This window comes from Equus asinus, chromosome 10 (assembly GCF_041296235.1).
Source record: "Equus asinus isolate D_3611 breed Donkey chromosome 10, EquAss-T2T_v2, whole genome shotgun sequence".
NCBI lineage: Eukaryota > Metazoa > Chordata > Mammalia > Perissodactyla > Equidae > Equus > Equus asinus.
Genome location: NC_091799.1, coordinates 44,668,180 through 44,692,192, shown reverse-complemented (window position 1 = coordinate 44,692,192; position 24,013 = coordinate 44,668,180). Strand labels below are relative to the sequence as shown.

At 42.6% G+C, this 24,013-nt stretch overlaps 1 protein-coding gene across 1 annotated transcript; it reads right to left on the bottom strand.

Moving 5' to 3' along the window:
- Positions 1 to 429: 429 nt before the first annotated feature.
- Positions 430 to 23,778, bottom strand: TSTD2 (thiosulfate sulfurtransferase like domain containing 2). The gene is made up of 10 exons (XM_014859747.3): positions 23,641 to 23,778; positions 20,322 to 20,534; positions 16,079 to 16,392; positions 14,006 to 14,126; positions 9,737 to 9,862; positions 8,782 to 8,887; positions 5,444 to 5,562; positions 3,978 to 4,136; positions 3,256 to 3,394; positions 430 to 1,287 (listed from the first exon to the last, which is right to left on the bottom strand). The coding sequence occupies exons 2-10, from the start codon at positions 20,484 to 20,486 to the stop codon at positions 950 to 952; spliced, it is 1,587 nt and encodes a 528-aa protein (XP_014715233.1). The 5' UTR covers positions 20,487 to 20,534; positions 23,641 to 23,778; the 3' UTR covers positions 430 to 949.
- Positions 23,779 to 24,013: the final 235 nt, after the last annotated feature.

Genomic DNA, 24,013 nt, shown 5'->3' with positions numbered 1-24,013 from the left:
TGAGAAATGCACCGTTAGGCAATGTTGTCGTTGTGGGAACACCATAGAGTGTCCTTACACAGACCCAGATGGTACAGCCTACCGCACACCTAGGCCATATGGTACTAATCTTATGGGACCACCGTCATATATGCGGTCCAACACTACCGAAATGTCATTATGCGGCTCATGACTGTACTTGAAAGCTCAGAGTGTAGGTGTTGGGGGAAAGCAGAGACTATTAAGGGAAAATCTCTTACAGAAATCATATCAACAAAAAAATGAAGGCAGGCTGCATCTTTAAGACCATCTGTTCTATCAGATGAGCTGTTGATCTAGACCAGAGGGTGGTAAATTTTTTCTATAAAGGGCCAGATAGTAAGTATTTTAGGCTTTGCAGTCCCTGTTGTAACTACTAAATTCTGCTGCAGATCATATGTAAATGAATGAGTAGCTATTCCAATAAAACTTTATTTATAAAAGCAGGAGGTGAGCCACAGGCCTTAGTCTGCAGATCCTGATCTGTGCTCTCCGGCTAGCAGGGAAGAGATGAGGGTAAGGTGAATGGCAGATGACCTAAGTAGCTTGGGTCTGGGGAGACCGCTTCCAGGGCCATGGTTTTCACCCTTTGCCACCAGGATGGACAGGTGTGCTGACAAGAAAAATGACTACTACCAGCCCTGCTGCATGGGACAGAAAGGGCATGACTGACATGGTCTCCAGGCTCAAGGTTCTATCCCTTAGCAGCTTTGGGATCCCACACAGCTCACCTTTTTCTGTGCTCTAGCATCTTTTGAGTCATAATGTCTCAAGTCAGTGGTCAGTACCCAACTCCTTCTTGCCTCCACCTGTGAAGTATAGGTGGCCAATATGGTGACCTGTTTGCCATGGTGGCACTGGCCAGCATTAAAGTTCCCCATTTCTCTGTTGCTGCAGCCTTGATGTTCTCCAGCACACAGTCACCCCATACCTAGCTTTGTGAAGGCCTGGGGAAATGCTGATGGTGCCGCTCACACAAGCCCGGCCCACTCTCACCCACATCAGGCCTTGGCTCTGGGCTCAGAGGGAGTCGCGCCTGCTGTGAAAGTTCGCTGGGTATGCGTGGCCGTCGGGCTGTACACTCACATTCCTCTTTAAAGCTGTTCTGGGTGGGGCTTGAAGCCAGCCTGCCTCCTTTGTCTTGACATGTGACACAACAGGCTGTCAATCCTTGTCCTTGGCAGTCAGGGCAGGTCAAGACGAGCTGGCGGCATTGGGGAGTTGAGCACAGTTTATACTGGTCCCATGGGGCTTCACAGTATGAACATTCTGGGGAAGAAAGAAGAGTTCTAGTTATAGATACACACATTTTGGGGAATAAAGAAAAACCCCAGTTACAGACACACATATACACACATGCATGTGCAGACAGGCACTTCTCCAGTTCCTAAATATAACGCTGAGCTCGCCAGAATCTCATATATTCTACTGGGCCTCGGGAAGGTTTCTAAATAGTAAATCTTCTGTCTTCTAACAAAAAATGCTCTCACCCCCACTTTTTTGCGGGGAGGTTGCTTCTGGAAATTGTCTTCCTGATTCCAGCATTCACTGACCCTTTTTTCTTTTTTTCCATTTAGAAAACAGGTAGTAATGTTTCTTTCTCTCTTCCATTAACTATTCCAGAGCTCTTCAACTACCCCCTTTGCAATGGTCTTTTCCTTTAGATCACTGCCTTTTTCAGTGAGACGACACACCTGAGTGCAGACGGTCCTGCAGCTACAATAACTGCTGCAGTCTGCGCCCCTCTTCCCCGGGCCCGAGCTCCTCCTGCTGGTGCTGGTGGACCTTGACCACCTGGTTTCTACAACTCACCTTATTTACCTACTCGGCCCGTTTTTCCCTGCTGGCTTCCTGTAACCATCGATGACCTCAGCAGTCTTCAAGTCTCCTTACCTAGTTATCTAAGCTACCGTTGGGCCTTCTCTCTCCTCTCACTCATTCAGGTACCCATCAAGTCCTGCCAACATTTCCTCAGTAACATTTCTCAAATCCTCTCTTTCTACTTATGTATAATTTATACTCCAACTAGCTCCAAAATAGATGTGAAGTAGCTTTCAATAAAAGACACAAATACAAGACTGTTAACATGAATAAGATCAAGAAAAAACGGGAGAAGACAATCAAACTCAAATCTTATTATCTCAGTCCCTGGTCACAGGAGTTCTAGAAAATACAACAGCCACTATGGTTGTCTGCCTGTGACCTTTCCTGTCCAAAACTGTGCCATCCAGGGGCAGGAGCCATTTTTCTTAAGGATTATTTCCATCATGTTTCACTGACTGCCCTCATCTGGTACCATGGTAGTGTGGACTCAAAACGATAGTCCAACCACTGCTTCCCGTGCTCACCCCTTCCTGGCCACCCCTGCCGCCGGCCTTGGCCCTACGTTCAGCTCCCACCTTGGGATGCCCCACCTACCACTCAAAAGTGCAGACCACATGTATCTAGAAACCATCTGAACTAGGGGTTCTTTTATTTGTGCTATGGATTTATCTGGCATTCTAGTGAAGAACAGGGACTCTGTCTTAGAAAAATATTTTTAAAATGCACAAAATAAAGTACATAGGAGTACAAAGGAGACTAATTATATAGGAATACAAAATATCAAAACATTTTTAAAAATCTGTGATGTAGTAAGATATTTATTAACACATTAAATAACAAGACCTAGTGGTGGGCCTAATAACCATTTCCACTTTGAAGCGACGATGAACAGAAACGCTATTGTGAGATCCGCAGCAACCATAACATGTAAGAACGTTGTGATTTCTATTGATGATAAAGTCACGTCTGCTACTACTGATCTGTTGCTTACCCTCATTAATTGAAGGAAGTGCTACATTTAGTGAAGGGTTATGAAAACAAAGATAGAATTATTTTCCCATCCAAATTCACAGAACCCCTGAATTCTATATACTGACTTCAGGTTAAGACCCCTGATTTGACCTATTAGTTCAACTCCTAGCAGGTGGACAGAGGAAGCGAGATCAAAACAGAGCAAGCCCTTCCTAACTAGTAATGGAGAAGCCAGGATCCCAGTGCATGCCTCCTGACTCCTGGTCCAGGCTTGTCTCTGGTCCACGGCTGCATCTCCAGCTCTGCTGGGAAATGGTGGTACCACATACTTCTTTTCCCTGTTTTATCCTTCAGGTAATCAGTACTGGCCTGCCTCCAGAATGGTTAATGCAGAGTGTGTTCCTGATCCTGTGTTTAGGTTCTGGGCCTGTGCTGACCTACCTGACACGATGTCACTGTTGTAGGACAAGGCGTAACGCTCATCAAAAACAAACAATTTCCCTTTGTAAAAACCGTCAGGAAACTCTTCCAGGTACTTGTGGATGCCACCCTTGAGCTGGAACACTTCCTTGCACACTCCCTATGTGTGGAAAAATGACAGGAAATTTGAGGAGACAAGCGAGGCCAGTACGAAGCTCCACAGAGGAGTGGTGCGAGGTGAGGGATGAGAAGCAGGGCTCCTGGCTCCCCTGCGGGACTCAGAAATTGCTGAACAAGGGGCCCAGGAACCAACTGGCCACATCTTGCCTACTAGGGGGATGGGTGATGACAGCAGTCCGGCCTTCACTCTCTAGATCCTGCAAAGCCCAACTATTTTTGCTGCCCCCTAAATATAGGAAGACACCTGTTGAGACATGCAATGTTACTGAATTTGCTCTTCTCAGGATCAAGCAAAAGGATTAAGAAAAGGGCGATGTTAACTAATCTTTCCCTTTTCTACTTGATGAGTCTCTAAGACTATTAAGTGCTTTGCACATCTTGAGATTTAAGATCTTCAGATTTTGTACTTACAAACTCTGTGCTGGAACCATACAAGGGGAAAATAAATCCCTGGCTGGCTGGCATGGGAGCAGGGGAGAAGGGGAAGCTGGGAAGCTCCACACACTGCTGGGTGGAGCTCCCTTCCCCTCCATGCCTGCAGTGCCCCAGAGCGGGGGACCCACCTTGGCTTTGAGGTAGGCTGAACCCCGCTCACAGCGGATGCCCCCAGTGCAGTACATCAGCACTCTCTTCTCTCTGAAAAGTTCCAGGTTTTTGTCAACGTAGCTAGGGAAGTAACTGAACTTCCTGATGTCTGGGGCTAAGCAGCCCTGGAATCGTCCCTACAATATAGAAGGAAAGCAGAAGGAAAACGGTCAGAAAAACATACGTGGGAAGGACAAAGGTTCTTTCTGTGTCAAACACTCTGCCCCCCAAGCCCTTGGCAAGGAAGCACTTGCTAGTTGCTGTTCTCATCCCACACTCTGACCCTCAACTTCAAGACGTGGAACTTCGAACGAGGCTTGTGGGCTGTGGGACACCTTCCCAGAGTCCTCAGGGGAAATGGAGAGGCTGCCCAAAGCACACTTCACAAGACCCTTGACACATGGGAGCCCAAAAGCACACTATGTGTCAAGATATCTTTTTTTTTTAATTGAGGTGAAAATTACCATAAACAAGTTCACAAAATAGCATTTTTCTCAGAGACTCTCACTGGGCCAATTTTACTCTGCCTTTGGGTATTGCAATGTGATTTTATATAAAACACATTTTATATATCTTTATTCAAAATATATAAATTTATAAATAATATTTATAAATGTTTTATATATTTATAAATATAAATATATGAAATATATTTTCATATATATAAAATTAAAGAGCCTCAGAAAGCTAGAGTTACAGAGGATTGAGAAATAACTATACAACTTTCTGTCAGTGTTATTCTTCCTTAAATTTCAGGTTATGAGGAAAAACCTGATTGGATTATCAAGCAACAAATTTTACAAAGAGGACTGTTCTTACTGAACAAGACTCTGTAAAGGAAGAAACCTTTTTTTGGTGTTGTAGTTCACCACGGAATTCCCCCAGAGACCAGTACATTGCTTGACACAAAGGAGAAACTCTATAAATGTGATAGATGGATAAAAAAAAGTCTCAATATTATTAACTGGAAATTTATCAATCAACATCAGTTTTTCTTATTACTGTTCATGATGTGATGATTGTCTTCTATACTTTCAGGTACATTTTGCTGTGAAATAATTTTATTTTCACATCTAAAGAAGTCTATTGCTAAATGGTATTTTTTTCCTTCAAAATAACGTCTTTTAAAATACTTAGCTTTTCAACAAATGCCTTCATATTACTTAATGTTTATTCCAAAATAATCTGATGATCTATGTAGATGATACTAAAAGCTTGTTGATTCATTTATCTCCTCAAGATATCTTTAATGCATATTTTTGTAGACTTTCTCACCAGATCCTGAGTTCAAAGGCTTGGGTTCTCTCTGAAGCTCCTGGCAGTGGGAGGAAGGCCTGTGCTTTGGCCACAGGTGGGCACACACAGCAGCCCCTTGGGGACATGCCACGCTGTGGGAAGGGGGAGCCCTACCATTTCGCTGAACTCAATTCTGGTTCTTACTCACTATTTTGCTTTCATAGAAGTTTCTGCAGTCCAGTAGTATAGTATCACTTTCTTCTGGATTTGCCTGAGATAAAAACTTCTCTACTTCTTTATGAAATTCACCTGGGGATAAATGGGTTCCTAAAACCAAACCAAAAAATTTGTTAAAACAAAACCTAATCATGACTGGCCCAGCCTGATGACTTACATGCTGCTTTGATTTTGTGCACCCGAACCTTTCCTCTTCATAATTGCAATGATGTCTGAAAATAACATCTGATGATCATGATGAAATAATTTAGTAATTCCAGACATCCTCACTTTCCTTCCTCCAAAGATAAGCATTATGGAGACCTGGCAGTTTAGAAATAATTAGTCAAAGAATTTTGCATCCTCATACTCGGTCTAACCCAGTGATAAAAGCCAGACAGCTGGAATCTAAATTGCCATATGAGTTTGCTGCTCCTTTTTACAGCCAGTATCGCATTTTCATCGTACATGAAGAAGCCTGGGTGTGTATGTGTTTGACCAAAGGCTTTGTAAACTGTTCTATACAAAGCTTGAGCCAAGTTCAAGGCTAAGAACCTTGGCACAGGCAGCTGTGAGCACAAATTTGTGGAATAAAGTTGGAATATGTTTTTTAAAAATACAAAAGGGTAAGAAGAATGTGTCTAAGTTTGTGTGCACAAGTAAAAGAGAAAAGGGTGGGAGGTTGATAGCAGGAAGGATATATGAGGAAGAAGAGCAAGAGAGAGAAAAGGATGAAAAAGCTAGAAGATAGAGGAGAGAAAGGAGAGGAAGAAAAGAAGTAAAATACAAGGAAACTAAAAGGTGAGAACCTGTCTGGTGGGGCCCTTTGTCTCCTCAACTCTCCAGGACAGAAATATGCTGTATCTTTGGGGGTCCAGACATCTCAGTAGATTGTGAGTAACTTTCAGTGAATCTGGAGTAACCACACCTCATGGGCGGGGGCTATGGTGACTTCAGTCACCACTCATGAGAGTCTGATGGCACCAAAGGAGCCTCCTTCCACTTAAGGATGAATCCCACAACCATGTGAAACTGCTGGGTTCCTAGAGGGGGCTAGAGGCCCCGAGCATGGCCAAGGAATCAGGATTCTGACCTGCCTAACCAAGGATTGTAGGGAGAATGTGACCAGGCCAGATTTTATGTTACTGTCACATAATTACATGGTCACCAAACAGTGGGGTGAAAGGGAGGTTCAAAACCATGATGAGAAGCTTGGGAATCTGCTAAGACTTCTACCTACAGGGAGCCGCGGGGAAACCTGTTCCCACTGCTTCCCGCTGCTGCTATCACTGCGGCTCTCTACTGGCCCTGCAAAGGCCCGACAGGACAGTGACTCACATGCACATGTTTAAAAGAGGTGCTTCAAACAACCTGGCTCAAAGGAAAGCGGCACAGCACTGCCTGGAGCCTGCTCTCCCCTAACGCCCTGAGCTATGTCCTGAAGCACCAAGGAAGAGCTGTCTGTAGTCATCCTGCCTCCTGCGAAGGTACGGACACTATGCAGACACAGCCCTTTCTGGCGCTCCTCTCCTTAGTGCATGAGTCTCTCTTCCCACATGCTAGTATCTTCCTCCCATTTCCCTCTGGCTTAACTTTTAGCCTTCTTTCAAATATTTACATATTAAAAAGTGAACACAGAGACAGCCAGACCTTTGCGCTTCCTGATGAAAGAGGACAATACTACCTATGAAGTAGTCTTGGGGAAAAAAAAAACCGAAAGAAAAGGAAAAAGGAAACCAAACCTGAATCTGATCAAGTCTCTAGATCTGAATGTCTATATGGTCACCACTCGCCACATGTGGTGAATGGGCACTTGAGATGTGGCTTGAGAGGTGCTATAAGTGTGACACAGATACAAGATTTCAAGGACAGCATGCGAGAAAAAGGTAAAATAAATAACAATAATTTTTTATATTGATTATATGTTGAAGTAATATTTTGGCTACATTGTATTAAATAAGGCATATTATTAAAATTAATTTCACTTGTTTCCTTTTACTTTTTTTAAGATTTTATTTTTCCTTTTTCTCCCCAAAGCCCCCCAGTACATAGCTGTCTATTTTTAGTTGTGGGTCCTTCTAGTTGTGGCATGTGGGACGCTGCCTCAGCATGGCCTCATGAGCGATGCCATGTCCACACCCAGGATTCGAACCGGCAAAACCCTGGGCCGGCGAAGCAGAGCATGCAAACTTAACCACTAAGCCACGGGGCTGGCCCCTCCTTTTACTTTCTTAAATGTGGCTACTAGAAAATGTAAAATTCTATATGTGGCTCAAATTCTATTTCTGTTAGACAGCACTACTCTAAACCTAACTACCAATTGATAGGAAACACAGAGGAAAGAGGAATATCCCATGAAGATGCAATCAGCATTATCCAGACTGGGAGAATGACCCAGTTCCTTCAAAAAACATGCTGCAAAGGAAAAAAAAGGCGAATCCATCGATTAAAGAGACTTAGAGAGACATAGTGATCAACCACGAGTAGACCTTACTTGAATCCTAATGGAAACAAACTTAAAAAATTATGAGATAACTGGGAATTTTAAGTACTGACTAGACATTTGATAATATTAAGGAATTATTGCTGAAAATGTTTTAGATGTGATAATGATTTTATGGTTATTTTTTAAAAATCTTTATCTTTTAGAGATATTTACTAAAATATTTATGAATGAAATGACATGACATTGTGATTCCCCTCAAAATGCCCCAGGATGGGGAAGGGGCGGGGTACACATGAAAGCTGGCCATGAATTAGTAACTGCTGAGGCTGCGATAGTGGTACATGGGAGTTCGCTATACTATTTTCTCTACTTTTTTTAATGTTTGAAAATTTTCATAGTAAAAGTAAGACAAAAACAAAAAACCCCACCAAATAAATGTCTTCCAACCATCTACGGTATCAAGAGGAAGAGGGAAAGAGAACATTCTAGAGCACTTGCAAAGAAGTGCTTTGGGGTTGAAAGCCACTTGCTTCCTGTAGCCAAAAGCCTGTGTATTCTATTCAGTTGATGAACTATTTACAAGTAATAATTACTCTTCCCAAATTGCTATCTTTGGAAAGAGAAAACAACTTCTTGCCAAACCATCATCAAGAAGATTAACGAAGACAGTCATTCAAAGAGATGAGTCTTTAATTACCGTGGCACCAAAGAGAAGAATCAGTTTAAGCACTGAATGGAGCCAAGCATTAGCCACTCCACAGCTATTTTAAAGAGGATTCATCACAGCTCCTGCTGATCAGGGTGTCCAACTTTCACATTTATCTCTATATTAAGTTTTAACCCTGTGAAGAAGAGCAAAATTTTTCTTCTGAAAGCAAGCATACCAGGCGTCCTGTAGGAGATCTTATTGGGACTGATGCCCATGGGCACGATTTCTTCAAATACACCAACACGCAGTTCTGGAAAACAGCAAGCTCCTCCTTTGCTGGTCTGGCCAATGAGAAACAGAACAAAACAGTCTTTCTCTCCCATCTCCAGATATAAGACAAGTGCCAAATATAAGAATCATGTCTGTTTTATAATAATAATACGATATCTGAATTCTTAAGAAACCTCACATTAGAAACCAGAGTTTCAGTGGGGAAAGGGATTATCTGGAATGTTCCAGATAATTCAACATTAATAAATATTTATTGTGTATCTACCACGTGCAAAACTGTTAAATTGAAAAGATGTTTCTATAGCAATAAGCATTTAACTATAAAACTGAAATACCACTGAGCAATTTCAACATGTAAGATTCATCTCAGCTTTTGTTCTGTGACCTCTCTTCTCCTATCATCACCAGCACGAATGCTAGCAAGGTATTTCCCACCGCCGTGATCACCTATTATGGTAAAGCATAAAGCCACTCAGACAAAGCCGCTCAGCTATCAGAGCAACACCTTTATTCCCCGTGTGGTGTGAAGGACTCAGCTTGTAATTCCAGGTTCACTAAAAGTAGTGATCCCCTGAAATAGCCAGGTGGTCTCTCAAATGAGCCAACATGTTTAAGATTTGGAGTTTAGTTTGTGTAAGCTGTAATATCCTTATTCTATAAGAAGGGACACTGAGGTCCAGAGAGGGCACCACCTTGCCCAAGATCACACAGAGACTTAGTGGAAGAACTGGAACGAGCATGCTCCTTCTATCGCCCTGCCTCGTAGCCCGCTGGGGAGAGGCTGTTTTCTGGCACTGGTTATTTCTCTACGTTGATCTCCTCTTCATAACCTAAAGCGGGAAGAGGTACTGCGCAGAAGGAGACGGCTTTAAATCCTTTTTATTTTCAATTTCTCTTACCTTAAAATCATCCTTACATAGATAATCCTTAAACCATGGGCAGGAAAGCATGACTTCCACATAGAGTCTGGTGGCCAATTTGCTTCCACCAACTGTCCCGTTTATTCCTTCTGTAGCAATTCGAACCTGAGACACAAAATGGTGAGAGAAAGGGAATGCAGCCTATTCTTAACTTCATTTAGATCCTCCCAGGGCAGAACAGGTTCCTGTGTGTCAACAAGTTTAATAAGAAAAGCAGAGATGCTGCTGTGGACCCCCAAGTGTCACCACACAAAAACACAGTCTTCTAAAATGGCACCTCCCACAGTTCAGACGAGGTACTCAATGTGTGCTGAACAAGAGAATGGAATGAATGAAATGCCATGGAATTATAGTTGTCAAATGGCCAAAGAAATGAATTTTGAGCTTAAGTCTAGGTCAGCAGATCTAGGATCAAGATTCAGCTTTGCCACTTACTTTCCATGTGGCCTTGAGACAATTAATTTACTTCTCTGAACCTCAATTTCCTCATCTTGATAAAACGGGGTTAAAAGAGAACCAACAATGAAAAACACTGCTGAGGAGATCTTGCCAGTCCAAAAGCACTGAGCAAGGCTGAGGGCTAGGAAAGCATGTGAGTCCATCTCTGCAATGTTTGGGGGAAAGCAGACTCACCCATTGAAATACAGGTTCCAGGACAAGTGTATGTGTTTTGTTCACCAGTGCACAGACAGTGCCCGCCATAAAGCAGGCACTCAATATCTATTTGTTGAACAAATGAACATGTATCCACATCTAAGGCTTCTTGGCTTCTCAAACCCTGTATTCCCTTTGAAATGCTTCACTGGTTAAGGGACATGAGAGCCTGGGTGAAGGCCCTGCCTTAAGAGGCAATGCTCTGGGGCCCTGCAAAGTTAGTAGCTTCGGTACTACAAAATCCTCTGGATGGCTTTAAAGATGGATAATCATTAGAGGCAGCTGAGCTCTCTAGAGAAAAGTACTAGAGAGAAGGTACAACACTGTGGTAAAATATCTCTGGAAAGAGAGGTAACTTAATTCGAGGTCCTACATTGTTAGTACTGTTTATCTAACAATGGTACCTACCAATAAACTAGAATTTGAAAAATTTTAAAGAATGCTGTTTTCCAGGACCCAGAGAAAATACTTCATTTCTTACCTCAGTGATTCAGTTCTTTAGGGCATGGAGATAAATGGGATTCATTTCATAAGCCAATGCCAACTACCCAGTAGTGGCTATCCAGAGCTCCACCATGATGACTCTGGACCACATCCAGGCTCTTTGAGAAAGAGTGCTGCAGGCTAGGGAAGTCTGTCCTGGGCACGGGAGAGGGGAGTAGGAAGTGTATGCCATCTCTGCTGTACAGGCTACCATACCCACTACCAACTTATGTTTTTTTAAGGGACTACATAGAAAAATAGAGTTGAACTAGTCAAAGGGTCAGGATATTGACCCTAAAACTGTTTCTGACTGTGGCAGATATAATGAAGACATACATACTTCTATGTAACTGTCTTTGGGGTAGGCTAGTAGATTCTTTCCTATGTTATTTTAATCTCAAAACCCAAATAAAAGACAAGCACATCTACCCCCTATATAGCTGGGGCAGAGCAATCTCTAATTATGTGTTAGACTTTCAATCCCTAGGATTCTTCAACAGAAAGCGGCAAAGCGGCTCCGTGGGGTGTAAGGCCTTCCACCTCAGAGATGAAGAGCAATCCTCAGCATCCAGTGAGTACCTACTGTGACACGGGAGTTTTACATTCCAGTCCTGAAAGGTACATATTGTGATATGTATAATCCCCATTTGACAGAAAAGGAAACAGAAGCTCAGAGAAATCAAGTAACTTGCCCAATGCACAGATTTGGTAGATGGTAGATCTGAGATTCAAAACCAGATCTTACTGCCTCGGAATCTTGTGATTTTTCCTTTCCAAAGCCTCCAATGCGTCCTCTCAAATTTCTTGAGGCAATAAGGATATGGATAGCAATAGGAATCAGAAGCTTCTTTCCATAATTCCAGAATTTTCAACTTCACTTCCTTCCCTATCTAAATGCCAGTATTCTGCCAAATCTCCCACCAACAGAAAACTGCCTCAGTAAACTGGGCATGTATCCTTGAAGCCTAAGAATTCAGACCTAAGATCCAGGCAGGTGCTACCACCATGTGGGTAGGGACCCTCACTGCTAGCTCACCTCTTGGGCTGGGCCAAGAATAAAAATCTGCCCTAAAACAAGGAAAGAGGTTGATTTCATATTTTGTACATTCAGCTTTACTGGAGAACATCCGTCTTTCGGTATTCTCTAAATATAGATGATGATAAATGTATTCATTCCACAAATGTTTACTAATTTCTTTTTCCTATGCGCGAGGAATTGTGCTTGTAAAGAGATAGAGTTCTTGACGTCTCGGAGCTTACAGACTAAGGAAGGTCACAGATATGAAGATCGAAGTTACATACTGACAAGTACTATGAAAAATAAGGACAAGATGCTATGAGAGAGTGTATCAGAAAAAAGGAATTTAGACTGAAGGTCAGGAAAGGTCTCTTTGAGGAAGTGTCATTAAAATTGAGAACTGAAAATTGAGTAAAATTAGACAGGAGAAATCGAGTGGGTGTGGGAGTTCCTTGAAGAGAGTTTCCTTGTAAAAAGGCCCAAAGACACAAAAACACTTTGTGGGCTCCAAGAAACTGAAAGACCATGTTGCTGGAGTACGAGGGGAGAATGGCCTCAGATAAGTGAAAAAGCTAGGAAGGGGCCGAATCGCGCCGGAGCTGAAGGGCATGTTAAAGAATTGCATTTACTCTAAATGCACTGGAGAGCCAGTGAAAGATTCTGACGGGGGAGTGACAGGATTTTATTTACCTTTTAAGATCACTCTGCCTGCTGTGTGGAGAATGGACTGAATGGCGGGCACGGATGGAAGAATGGAGAGTAGTTTGGAACTACTGAAATGGACTAGGCAGGAGAGGGCTTGGTAGCAGGTGGTGGATGTGGAGGACAGAGTGAATGGAGGTAGAAATGGGGCAACCTGGTGATGAACTGAATGAGGTAAATGAAGCTTTCAGTCACTGTCTGCTAGAAGACATGGGTGTGGAGAGTATCACAGACTGATTAAATCATTGCCTCAGGGCATTAAAACCTGGGACACCGTGAGAAAGAACAGGTGTAAGATAGTACAGTGTCACAACCAGAGGGGATCACAGAGGGAACCTAGCACACTTTCTTCTGATTTAAATTTTTAAAAATATACAATATACACATATATGTGTGTGTATATATATATATATATATACACATACATTATTGAGGATATTACAAAGAAATAAAAACAGGAAAAGAAAAACCATTGATAATCCTATCATGTAGCAATAATCATGATTAACATTTTGCTATCTACTATCCTCCATCTTTATAAACATACACTTGCAGTTTTGCTACAAAAATACACTCATTCCTTTATTCAACACTCTCCAAATATTTACTGTCTGTTATGTACTAAGCCCTGTCCTAGCATTGACAATACATCAATTAATTAAAACAAACTTCCTGTCCTCATGAAGCTTCCATTCTACAAGGCAGATAAATATAACAAACAGATTATACTTTCAGGTAGTAGTAAATTCTTTGAGCAAAAGGGGACAGAAGGCGATAATGTTTTGAGAGAGGACTACTTCAGATTAGCGTTCTGAGGAGATAACATTTGGGCAGAGATCTGAAGCGAGGAATAAGCTATGTAAAGATCCAGGGAAAAACCATTCTAAAGGGAAAGGAAATAGCACATGTCAATACCATGAAATGGTAAAAGACCCTGGCATGTTCTAGAAAAATTTAAGAAGCAACTTGGCATCACACCTGTGTATACAGTTGTGTAAAATGTCTTCCCAGTTAATACACCAAGAACATTTCCCTACGCCAGGGGTCAGCAGATTATGCCTGTTTTTGCATACAGTTTTACTGAAACATGACCATACCCATTCTCCTACATATTGTCTATGGGTTTTTTCATATTACAACAGCAAGGTTGAGTAGTTTTTTGTGCAAACCCTAAAATAGTCACTATTTGGCTCTTGTAGAAAAAGTTTGCTGACCCCTGGTCTATGCCGCCAAATTAAGAGCTGTTTAGGAGTCTACTTAAATGCCTGGCGGGATTTTGCTAATTTCTAAGAACCCAACAGTGAATCCTTTTGTGACGAGCACAGCCTCTGCAATCCAGGCTGGAGGCAAGCGGAGCCCCGTGAAGGATGGGGTGTGGGAGAAGGTGTTACCTTGCCTGTGAGGTGCAGGTGCTGACACAGAGCTGTCTGCCAGGCACAGATCCAACGGGGATCCTCCAGGTCACAGTAGCAGTAATACAGTAGCACCTCTCCTTCCTCCCCGCCCTGGCCACTGTAAACAGAAACCAGAGGGAGAGCGCATTCAAGGCCCTGGCATAAGGAAGCCACACTTCATAACGCACACCCAGGCAGTGTCGGAGCGAAGGCCGAGATGGAGCAACTCATGCCTACCTTTGCTCCTACCAGTGTCCTCCTCCTGCTTAGAGACACAGCTCCCGTCTGTATTTGCTCTAAAGACATCTGCACTGAACTTCTTACTTAACAAAAACTGAGTTTACTTCGATTTCCTCATTTAATCATATCCATGAGACAGGTATTAACAACCCCATTTTACAGGAAACCTGGTAATTCGAGTCCGTTCTGGCTTATCTTCTAAGATAAGCCAGTAGCTGTTTGAATCTCTAGCCCTACATAAAGGCTTCACTTCCATTTTTTCACGTAATCCTCTTACCTATGAGACACCTTATTATTACCCCTACTTTACAGCTAAGTACACTGAGGCCCATTCCTCCAGGTGACACAGCTACAAAGTGACAGTCAGGACTCGAACACCAGTCTTCTGACACCAGAACCCATGCTCTTTCTACTGCACTGTGTCGTCTCATACTAACTTGTTGGGCGACCTAGGTGGGTCTCTTATCTCTGAGCCTTGATCTCCTCATCTGTAAAAGTGGAGAACTGAAATAAACTGCATTTCCCAAAGTGTGCTCTGAGGCCGTTCTATGAAATCACATTTGAGAAATCCTGCAGACAACATCTCCCTCTTGAGAGTCAGTGAAAGCCCCTTATCTATTGAAGGCTCTGAGAAGTCCTGCAATAAAGAACATTTTAACACAGTGCTTCCCAAACTTATTTGTCTTTAGTGCCTCTTTTCAATCCTGACAGCATCCTTCAGAACTAGTGATGCACAGAATTTATGTTAGAGAATGCTATGGTGGATAATTACGGTCCCATCCCGGTCTAGAATCTGACTCTCTCATCAATACCCTCATTATATTTCAGGGTCTAGTCTCCTCTGAAACCTTCTTGTCTATTTTAGAGCCTACCTATTTTCCTTTCTCTAAACTCCTGTAACAAATTATTATCTGAACCATACAATTTAACCGATAATTACAGAGCCTGTCTGGTATCATCTGCTAATGATTTCATGCATCCTTTTCTCTGTTTCTCTAACCGGAAAGCACATTCCTTGAGGTGCAGGGCCATAGAGAAATGAAGAGGCCACATTGTGTACAGCACTTTATGGTTCACAAGCGCTCCTCCCATTGTCACTTACATAATTCCTACAGCGACACCGTGAGGGAGGCAGAAGAGGCGTTACTATTCCAATTTTAGAAGTGAGGAAACGAGGTACAAAGAATTTTAGTGACTAGCTCAAGACTGACTCCAAGTTCAATTCTCTAACTTCCTCCTCTTCTTTCTGATTAACAAGGGGAATCTGGCACTGAATACTAGTGACAAAAGTGTATCAAATTTGGACATTTTCTTTTCACCAACTAGTTCAGGAATTGCTCAAGATCAGTAATCTCTCCTCTAGAATTCTGTTATGACTTGGTGAGTTTTTCAAAGGTAGACTCTAAATTTTTAATCTTACCCCTCAATTCTAAAAGTTAACATTCTTTCTAAAACACATTCAGCTCAGAAAACCACATCTGATGACAAAAGCCCTTTTTTAGCTCTGACATTATTCAGGGTAGAGGAATCATTAAAGTTTCTGATTTCTCTTTGAAAATAATACAATTTTCTGTTCTTTACCTCTCCCTAGAGAAGGTGAGAAGTAGGATGGCTTGCAAGAAACCTGGCGAACACTGCCAGCTGCGTGGGTATATGCTACGACACAGGCTGTGGTCTTCTCTTATCCCTAGTACATGTTTACCAGCCTACCTTAGGCCCCTAGAGAAATTCCGTGCCTTAAGGATCTTGCCATTTTAGTGGATAGGTAGTAGATTCTGGCTGGAAAAACATTTAAAAAATTAAACCAAAAGTACAGAAAGAAATTCTTACCTTATCAGCTCATCAGGGCTAAAACAGCTTACATCAGGGAGCCATGCAGATACTTCATGGTCATGAGTAAGGTACTCTTTTAGAGGGTTCCTTTCGTCTGCAGATTTAAGACTCTTCGAGGTGCTCAATGTCATAGCCAGCTGCTTTAAAATAGAAGCAGTCTGGTGGCAAATCTCATCAGCATGTTGTGTTGCCACATGTCTATGGATGCTGGTCTGGTCCATAAAGAGTTGCTGACAGCATTTCCACCATTTTTCTTTACATTCAAAAAGAGGTGCTGGAACTTCTTTGGTTTTGACAAACAGGGCAAACGCCTACAATTATATTTCAAATATGTCACTGTTAAATAACCTTGGGTTTAAGCCTAAGAGTCTCAGTAAAATTCCTTACTTTGTCTTTCCTTAGGGGTTTCTGGTTTGCTTAGGGATTGTTCTTAAGGAAAGGATTTGAACTTTGGGCAAATATCAGTAAAACACAACAAACAACCTTATCAGTCATTTCCAAAAAGGAAAGGTCAAGGAAATTATGGAGTATACTTACTATGGAATATTAAGCAGCCAGTTATAAATTACATAGGGAAATATTTAGGATATAATGTTAAATGAAAAAAAAATTGGATAAAATTTGCTTATACAATGTAATCTCAACTACAATCAAAAATACATTGAAAAACTCTGGAAAGAAACGTACCAAAATGTTTTAATTTGTTCTTTGGAAAATAATTTTACTGTTTTTATAAAAATGATTTGTGTTTATTATAAAAAACAATTAAATAGAAAATTATGGTTGTATCATAATTCTCTTAACCATTCCCAACTAATGGACGTTGTTTCCAACATTTGCAATTATAAGCAATGTTGAATGAGCATTCCACGCATATATCTTTTTATACTTTTTTAACCATCTACTTAGTATAAATATCTAGAAGAAAAATTTTGGGGTGAAGAAGCATGAAATTTTAAACTATGATAAATAGTGACTACCAGAAAAATGGGACCAATTTATACGCTCACCAACAACGCATGAGGCTGCCATTTAAACGCAGCATCGAGTTTCACCAGTGTTTAATGTTTTACTGTCAATATTTTTGATGTTAACCCAAATAAAAGGCAAATGAAATATTTTTTTTATTTGCATGTTTTTGATTAGTAGTAAGGTTGAATATTTTTTCATATTGATTCTATTTGTTCTTTTCTAACTTACTTGTTCACATCTGTTGCCTATTTTTCTACTGCGGACTTAATTTATCTTCTTACTGATTTGTAAGTGGTTTTAGTGACCTTTTGTTGATCATAGTTATCACCAATTTGTTTCCCAGCTTGTCATTTGTTTTTCAACTTTGTTTATCCCTTTTTTTGAGTATAAATAGAAGTTAAATGGGATCCATGATTATTAGCCTCTCAAGGATTGTCCCCTTCTGGTCTAACAGGAAGGGAGGTATTTACATACACACATTCACATATATAATTTTTTTAAATAATTTTTTAAATGTATCTAAAGACTACTGTAAAGCATCCAAAAGTGGGCACTCCGAAGAATAACGATTAAAGTTACAGAGCATTACTCTTGGACTTATCTCAGTCTGGACACAAAAGTATCTGAACTGTCTCAGACTGAAGAAGCAGAATGGGGTAGCCTGAAATTACCCTGGAAGGCATTTTTTAGCATCCCTTGCAATTAATCCTTCCAGATAGACAAAAAAGAAGAGGAGATGGCATGTATATGTCAACTTAAGTGCTTCTTTATATTAAACTTCAAACTTCAAATCTTGTCCTTTAACTGCTGGTACTCAGGAGTTTTACAAGTTTTACTTTTACCAGTAACGGGCTGGTCATTATACAGGTTATTTCAATTGACAATTATTGTGATGAATAATTACTACAATTGTTAGTTTATATGTAAATGTAAGGCCTATGCATCCAAGGCCCCATTATCATTGAGGCGTTAAAAATTCACAGTCCGTAAAGAAATACTATTTAAAATCTGAATTTCTTTCCTTCCTTCCTCCTTTCTTCCTTTGTCAAAAAGCCATCAGGCGAGCCTGAACAAAACAGAAGGCCCAGTGCAGACATGGCCTGGCACTGGTCTTAATTTAGGGCCTCCTGAACAAGGCACTGAGGACCCAGCAGCAGTTAGTGCCCATGTGGGGTCTGTTTGAGAGAGAGGCAGGCCGCAGCCAGGAAGGCAGCTCAGAGGTGGGTGAAACCTATGTGGGGAAGGCAGCCCCGGGTAGGGGAGGCAGCTTGGCAGGGTGGGGAAAGTGACTGCATATAGGGGAATAAGTAAATATATTGGGACTAACGGGAATTAGGCTCTTCACCAAACTTCATTATAGGGGAGTTATACATATGGAGAAGGGAGAGTTACAGTGAATCTTGTGACGCTGAATGGAACTGAAGATACTGGTGTGAACTCATGGTTTGATTTCTATTGACACAGAAGTATGTGTATGGTAATACAGATGTATATGTATTCATCTATATATTTTCCTAGCTCTGTCCAACACAGGGCCTGGGAGAAGCAACACCTTAATAGCAATAAGCTCACCTAGCCCCCAGGTTTTGGTTTTTCACAATTCTCCACCAGAAGGAACCAGGGCTCCTTGAACATCTTGTTGAGTCAGAAAGTAAGGAAATGCTCAAAGAATTGATGGGGGTATGTCAAAAGGACATAGATACTAGTTTGAAGGGGCTCCCAGACAAATCTGAGATGATCTAAGCATCAAAACAAATAATGACAGTAATGGATTATAACCCATCGAAAAAACAGAATCCTTGAGTCCACACCGATACAAATAAATCAGGAGCAAAGAAAGCTCTTCCTTACAGCAGAATGACAAGTAGTAAATCTAGAAGGACTGAAGCAATCAGAAAATCACCATTTAGCAACTATCACAGTAATAATCAATTCAGCAAAGAAACATCAATGGATCTAAAACTAGCAGATGAAGGGTGGATAGGAAATAGGGTATTTATGCAGTCTCAAAGTATTTTCCCCCAAAATACTAATTAAAAGAGAAAAAAGAATAATTTTATAGCAGAGAAATCTAATAGACACTTCCTCAATCAAGTAACCAAAATTAACATCACCAGTAACGGGACAAAGCGCCACTGTGAACCACCTGATAGAATACAGCCAGATGAACACAGCATCCCTTGTGGGACAGTCTTGTTAATAAAACACTAACCTGTATCTAATCATAAGGAAAGGTGAGTAAAAATCAAACTAAGGGATATTCTACAAAATAACTCACTGTAATCTCCAAAAATGTCATGGTCATGATTTCAGGGAACACAAATGAGAAAGTGTTCCACCCTGAAGAAGATATAACAGACATGACAACTAAATGTAATCTGTGACCCTAGAGTGGATCTATAAAAGCCATGTGGGACAATTGGTGAAACACAAATGGCGCCTCTGGGCAAAGGGGATGTAGGAGTCCTCTGTATAATTCCGGCAACTTTTCTCTAAATTTGAAATTACTGCAAAATACTGTTTTTCAAAACCTTTCTGTACCCTTGGGTTTCACTTTCAAGGAAATCTGTACGAGATGAGAGCAGAGGGGTGGTGGATAGGAAATTATAAGCAGAGACATCTAATCTTCACCGACATGGAGCCAAGAAAATATAACTTTGGAAAAGAGGGACAAAGACTGGACTAAGAAAACTAAGTCTCAATTGCATCTCCTCAGTTAATCATTTTCCTTCCTCTGTGCTCGAGCAGGAGGAGGGGGTTTAATCACTGTTCTCTGAAAAAGGAATAAACGGCATGCAAGAGCAGCATCAACACCGCCCCGACTCTCCTCAGCAAGCCTGCAGCATTCTGCGCTGCTCTGTCCCCTCTCTCAACCAACAGAGCCCAGCCAGCTGGACCAGATCAGGAGTCCTTAGATGGCAGCTGTCCTGCTGCCTGTCTGTTCTCTTTCTGACTAAGTCTCCTGGGTTCCTAGGAGTCCTCCATAACCCTAGGCGGGGAGAGTGACCCAGCCCATCTGTCCAGGATCTGCCCTCAAGCACTCCACCATACACCTTCCAGAGCCGCACCTGGCCTATGAGTCTCCTTTGCCTGGCACTGAATGAAGATCACTGGTTAATGGTCCTGACTAGACCTTACCTGGAGCATGGCAGCAGCGTAGTGTCTCACTAGCCCTCCGCTCCCTGCAGGATAACCCTGATGAGCTACTTCTGGATGTATCTGCATTAATTATACACACATGATCCTGAAACAGCAACAGCAACTTTACCTTTTTCTTGGCAAATGAGTATTTCTTCTTTGTACTGCCATCTAACTCTGCTTTGAGACTGCTACTGGGATTGATAAGACCTGTCTCTTTTAAATCCAGGTCTGAAAATCTTAAAACACAGGCCTCCAGGTCATCTTCTTGGTCTGATGAGTTGGAAGAAGGCATCTGGTGTGGCTGCGGCAGTGGGGCGGATTCCTTTCAGTTAAATATCTCCTAGGAAGTAAGTGAGGGGAAAAAACAATGTCCAAGTCTTTAATTATGACTTGAAGTAAACTTGAAGCTAATCAATCATGCAAACGAGCATGGGCCCAGGAGCCCAAGGGATCCATTCATTCACTCGTTCATTCACTAAGTATTTATTTAGCACCAACCTCTATGTCAGGCACTGTTCTAGACATTGGATATAGCAGTGAATGAAAAACAAAAAGCTTCTGCTTTCTTAGAGTCCACACTCCAGTGGGGAGAGACAGAAGGTAAACAAATAAATAAATAGACTAAAAAAAGGCAGATGATAAAAAGGGCTTTGAAGACAAATAAGCAGGGTAAGGAGACAGTGATGAAGGGGCTCTTTAAAACACAGATGGTGGGTAAAGTCTTTCCAAGGCAGTAGCATTTGAACAGAAACCTGAATGGGGGGCAAGCCATGCAAACATTTACAGTAAATGATACAAAAAAGCACCAGGTCCAACCCAAATCAACCAAGCTGTGTGCCAATACCTTCAATTATAAACACATTGTTCTTTTTTGTCCCCTAAGTTTTGAGCTGTGCAAATCGCCTTCCTTAGAAGAAATAACTACCAAGAGAGCCCTAGGTTAATAAGCCAGAAGAAATACACAAATTGCTACTGTGGCCAAACCTTGTCAAATCGACACTATAACCAACAGACTGCATTGTTTCTTTTATAAAGCAAATGTTACAGTGACAAACAGAAAGAGGCAACCTGACACTTAGGAAAAGCACCAGCTTTAGAAGGGGTGCAGCTAGGAGCAAGTATGTGAACTTGGGCAAGATACTTAACTTCTCTGAGTTCTAACGCCCAAATGTGTAAAATGGGGGTGACAGTACCTACCTTATGGGAGTGAGGACAGAAAGGAATAGGTCCAGTGTTTGGCACATACATAGTTCCTCTACCACTCTCAGCTCATCTCAGCCGACATGCTCCCTCACGTCTGCGTCTCTGGCCACACTGGACTTCGCCTAGTTCCACAAACAAGCCATGCTCTCTCCTGCCTCAGGGTCTCCACATGTGCCTTTACCCCCACCCCAAAATGACCTCCCCTCACTCTAAATCCACTTTCAGTTCTCACTCTATTTATATATTCTTAGCTATTATTTGCAAAAACTTTGCCAAGTGCCTGGCACAGAGAATAGTGCTGCAGAGGCAGGCCTTCAAGAAACAGTTAGGGTCTCTGCTCTCTTGAAGCTTATATTCTAGGAAGAGAACACAGACACAAGTAAGTAAACAAAAACCATGCAGATACCAGGGATGAGAGCTGCTTCTTGGTTCCCTTTGCTGGGCACCCTCCTCCTTGCCCCAACCACTAACTGGTGGATCGCTCCGTGTGCACTCACCCTCTGCGTGCTCTCATCTAGTCCCAAAGACTGAACAACTCCATTTCCTTCAGAATAACTGGGCAAGGGGAGAGAAAATAGGTGAAACTAGACTGGCCATTAGTTGGTAATTGCTGAAGCTGGTTGATAAAATACATACAATTATAGAATTTTCTCTACTTCCGTAAATATTTGAAACGTCCATGAAAAAAGAAAAAGGAGAAACAATGACAAATAAAGGGAAATTTGTTTACTATACACTAAATGACTCCAAATTTATATCTCCAGCTGGACCTCCTCCCTGAATTCCAAATTCTCATATCCAACTGTCTACTGGATAGCTGCAGCCAGAGAGCTGCGAGGCTGTTCAAAACCAAACGCTTAACTTGCTCTTCCCGTTTTCCTGACCTCAGTACACAACAATTCTATTCTTCCTGTTACTCAGACAAAACATGTGGGGATTCTTCTTGACTCCCTGTTCTTTCACACTATCACCCAATGCCTCAGAAAGTCCTATCAACTTTGCTTTTGAAATACAATCAGATCAGACCACTTTGCACCACTTGCACTACCAACTTGGTTCAAGCCACCAACATTTCTTGGCTGAATTACTGCAACAGCCTAACTGCCCTCCTCCTGTAGCAGCCAGAGAGATAACTATTAGAAAATAAGTCAGATCACTCTCCAAAAACTTCTCAACTTACTCATATAAAGCCCAAAGTCCTTACAAAGCCCCTCCTGCACCTCTCCAATAGTTTCTACTACTCTCCCTTTGCTCACTCCCTCTGATTGCACTGTGTGGACATCCATTCCTGAATGGGTCATCAGCACCAAGAAAGCAGGGGATTTTCTTCTGTTCACTTCTGCATCCTCAGCATCTAGAACACTATCCAACACACAAGAGGTGCTAAATGATAATAAATACAATATTTGTTGAATGAAATAAAACCGTGATTGGGTAGCCAGGGAATGCCTCACTACGGGGCCTGATGTTTGAGCTGAGACCTCAATGCCAAGGAGCCATCCATGCAGATCTAGGAGCAGAGATCTTCAGGCTAAAGGAAAGTGACTATAAATTCCTAAAGTGGGAACAAGCTTGACTTACTGGAAGAAAAGGAAGAAAGAGCGGTTGGAGTACACTGATGGGAGAGCAGAACCCTGTATGTCAGGGTACGGCATTTGCAATGGAAAGTCATTAGGGAGCTGTAAGCACGGACTAAGGTGGTCTGATTCTGGATATGTTTTGAAAGCAAAGCCGGCAGGGGTTACAGATAGTTATGTAAGAAATGAAGGAAAAGGAGAAGCCAAGAATGACTCCTACCTACATTTGTGGATTAAGCAATCGGATGGATGGTGCCACTGACTGAAAGGGATAAGACTGAAGGAGGAATAGTTAGGCCAGAGGAGTGAAACAAGCGTTCCACTCTAGACCTGTGAAATTTCAGAGGCAGGTGTGGGGCTCATCAGAGACGTCGGGGCAGGGGATGCCCACATACGCGTACACAGATACCCAACAACCCCTGAAAACATTACTAAAACCACCACTGTTCCTTCCCAAACAGCTCGGAGGGGTGAGAGGGACGACCACGGCCAGGGGGTACCCCGGGGCAGCGCGCTCACGCCGGCCGGGTCCCGCCGTACCAGGGGCGCCTCGCGAGGCGCCGCCTCCCGGCCCGGCCCCACCCGCGCGCCGGGCGGACCCAACCTCTCCGCCCCGCTCGCCTGAGAAGGCGAAGGCCCGAAAGTGGGAGAAAGATGAGCACGTACCCGCCAGTCCCGCTCCCGTGTGAGATCTTTCTTCGCCAAACCGTCGCCTCCCAGCAATCGTCTCCGCTCTCCGCCCTCGAACCCCGGGCCCCGCCTGGCGTTTACGTAGAAGGGACGCTCCGACGTCACCTCGCTCCGGAAGTCCTCGAGGACGCTGGCGAAAGGGCCGCCGGGAAAAGCACCGCGAGGCCCCGAAGGAGGGTCTGAAATTGAGGCGGGGACTGGAGCGTCCCTCCTAGACCACCGCCCCCAAGCGTGGCTCGCGGCCTGCGGGCCCTGGCCCCGGAAGGACTTAGAGCGAAAGGCGGGAGAAGGAAGCAGCCGACAGGCGGAGGAAGCCCGAGGGGGTGGTTGCGTGCGGGCATCAGACGCC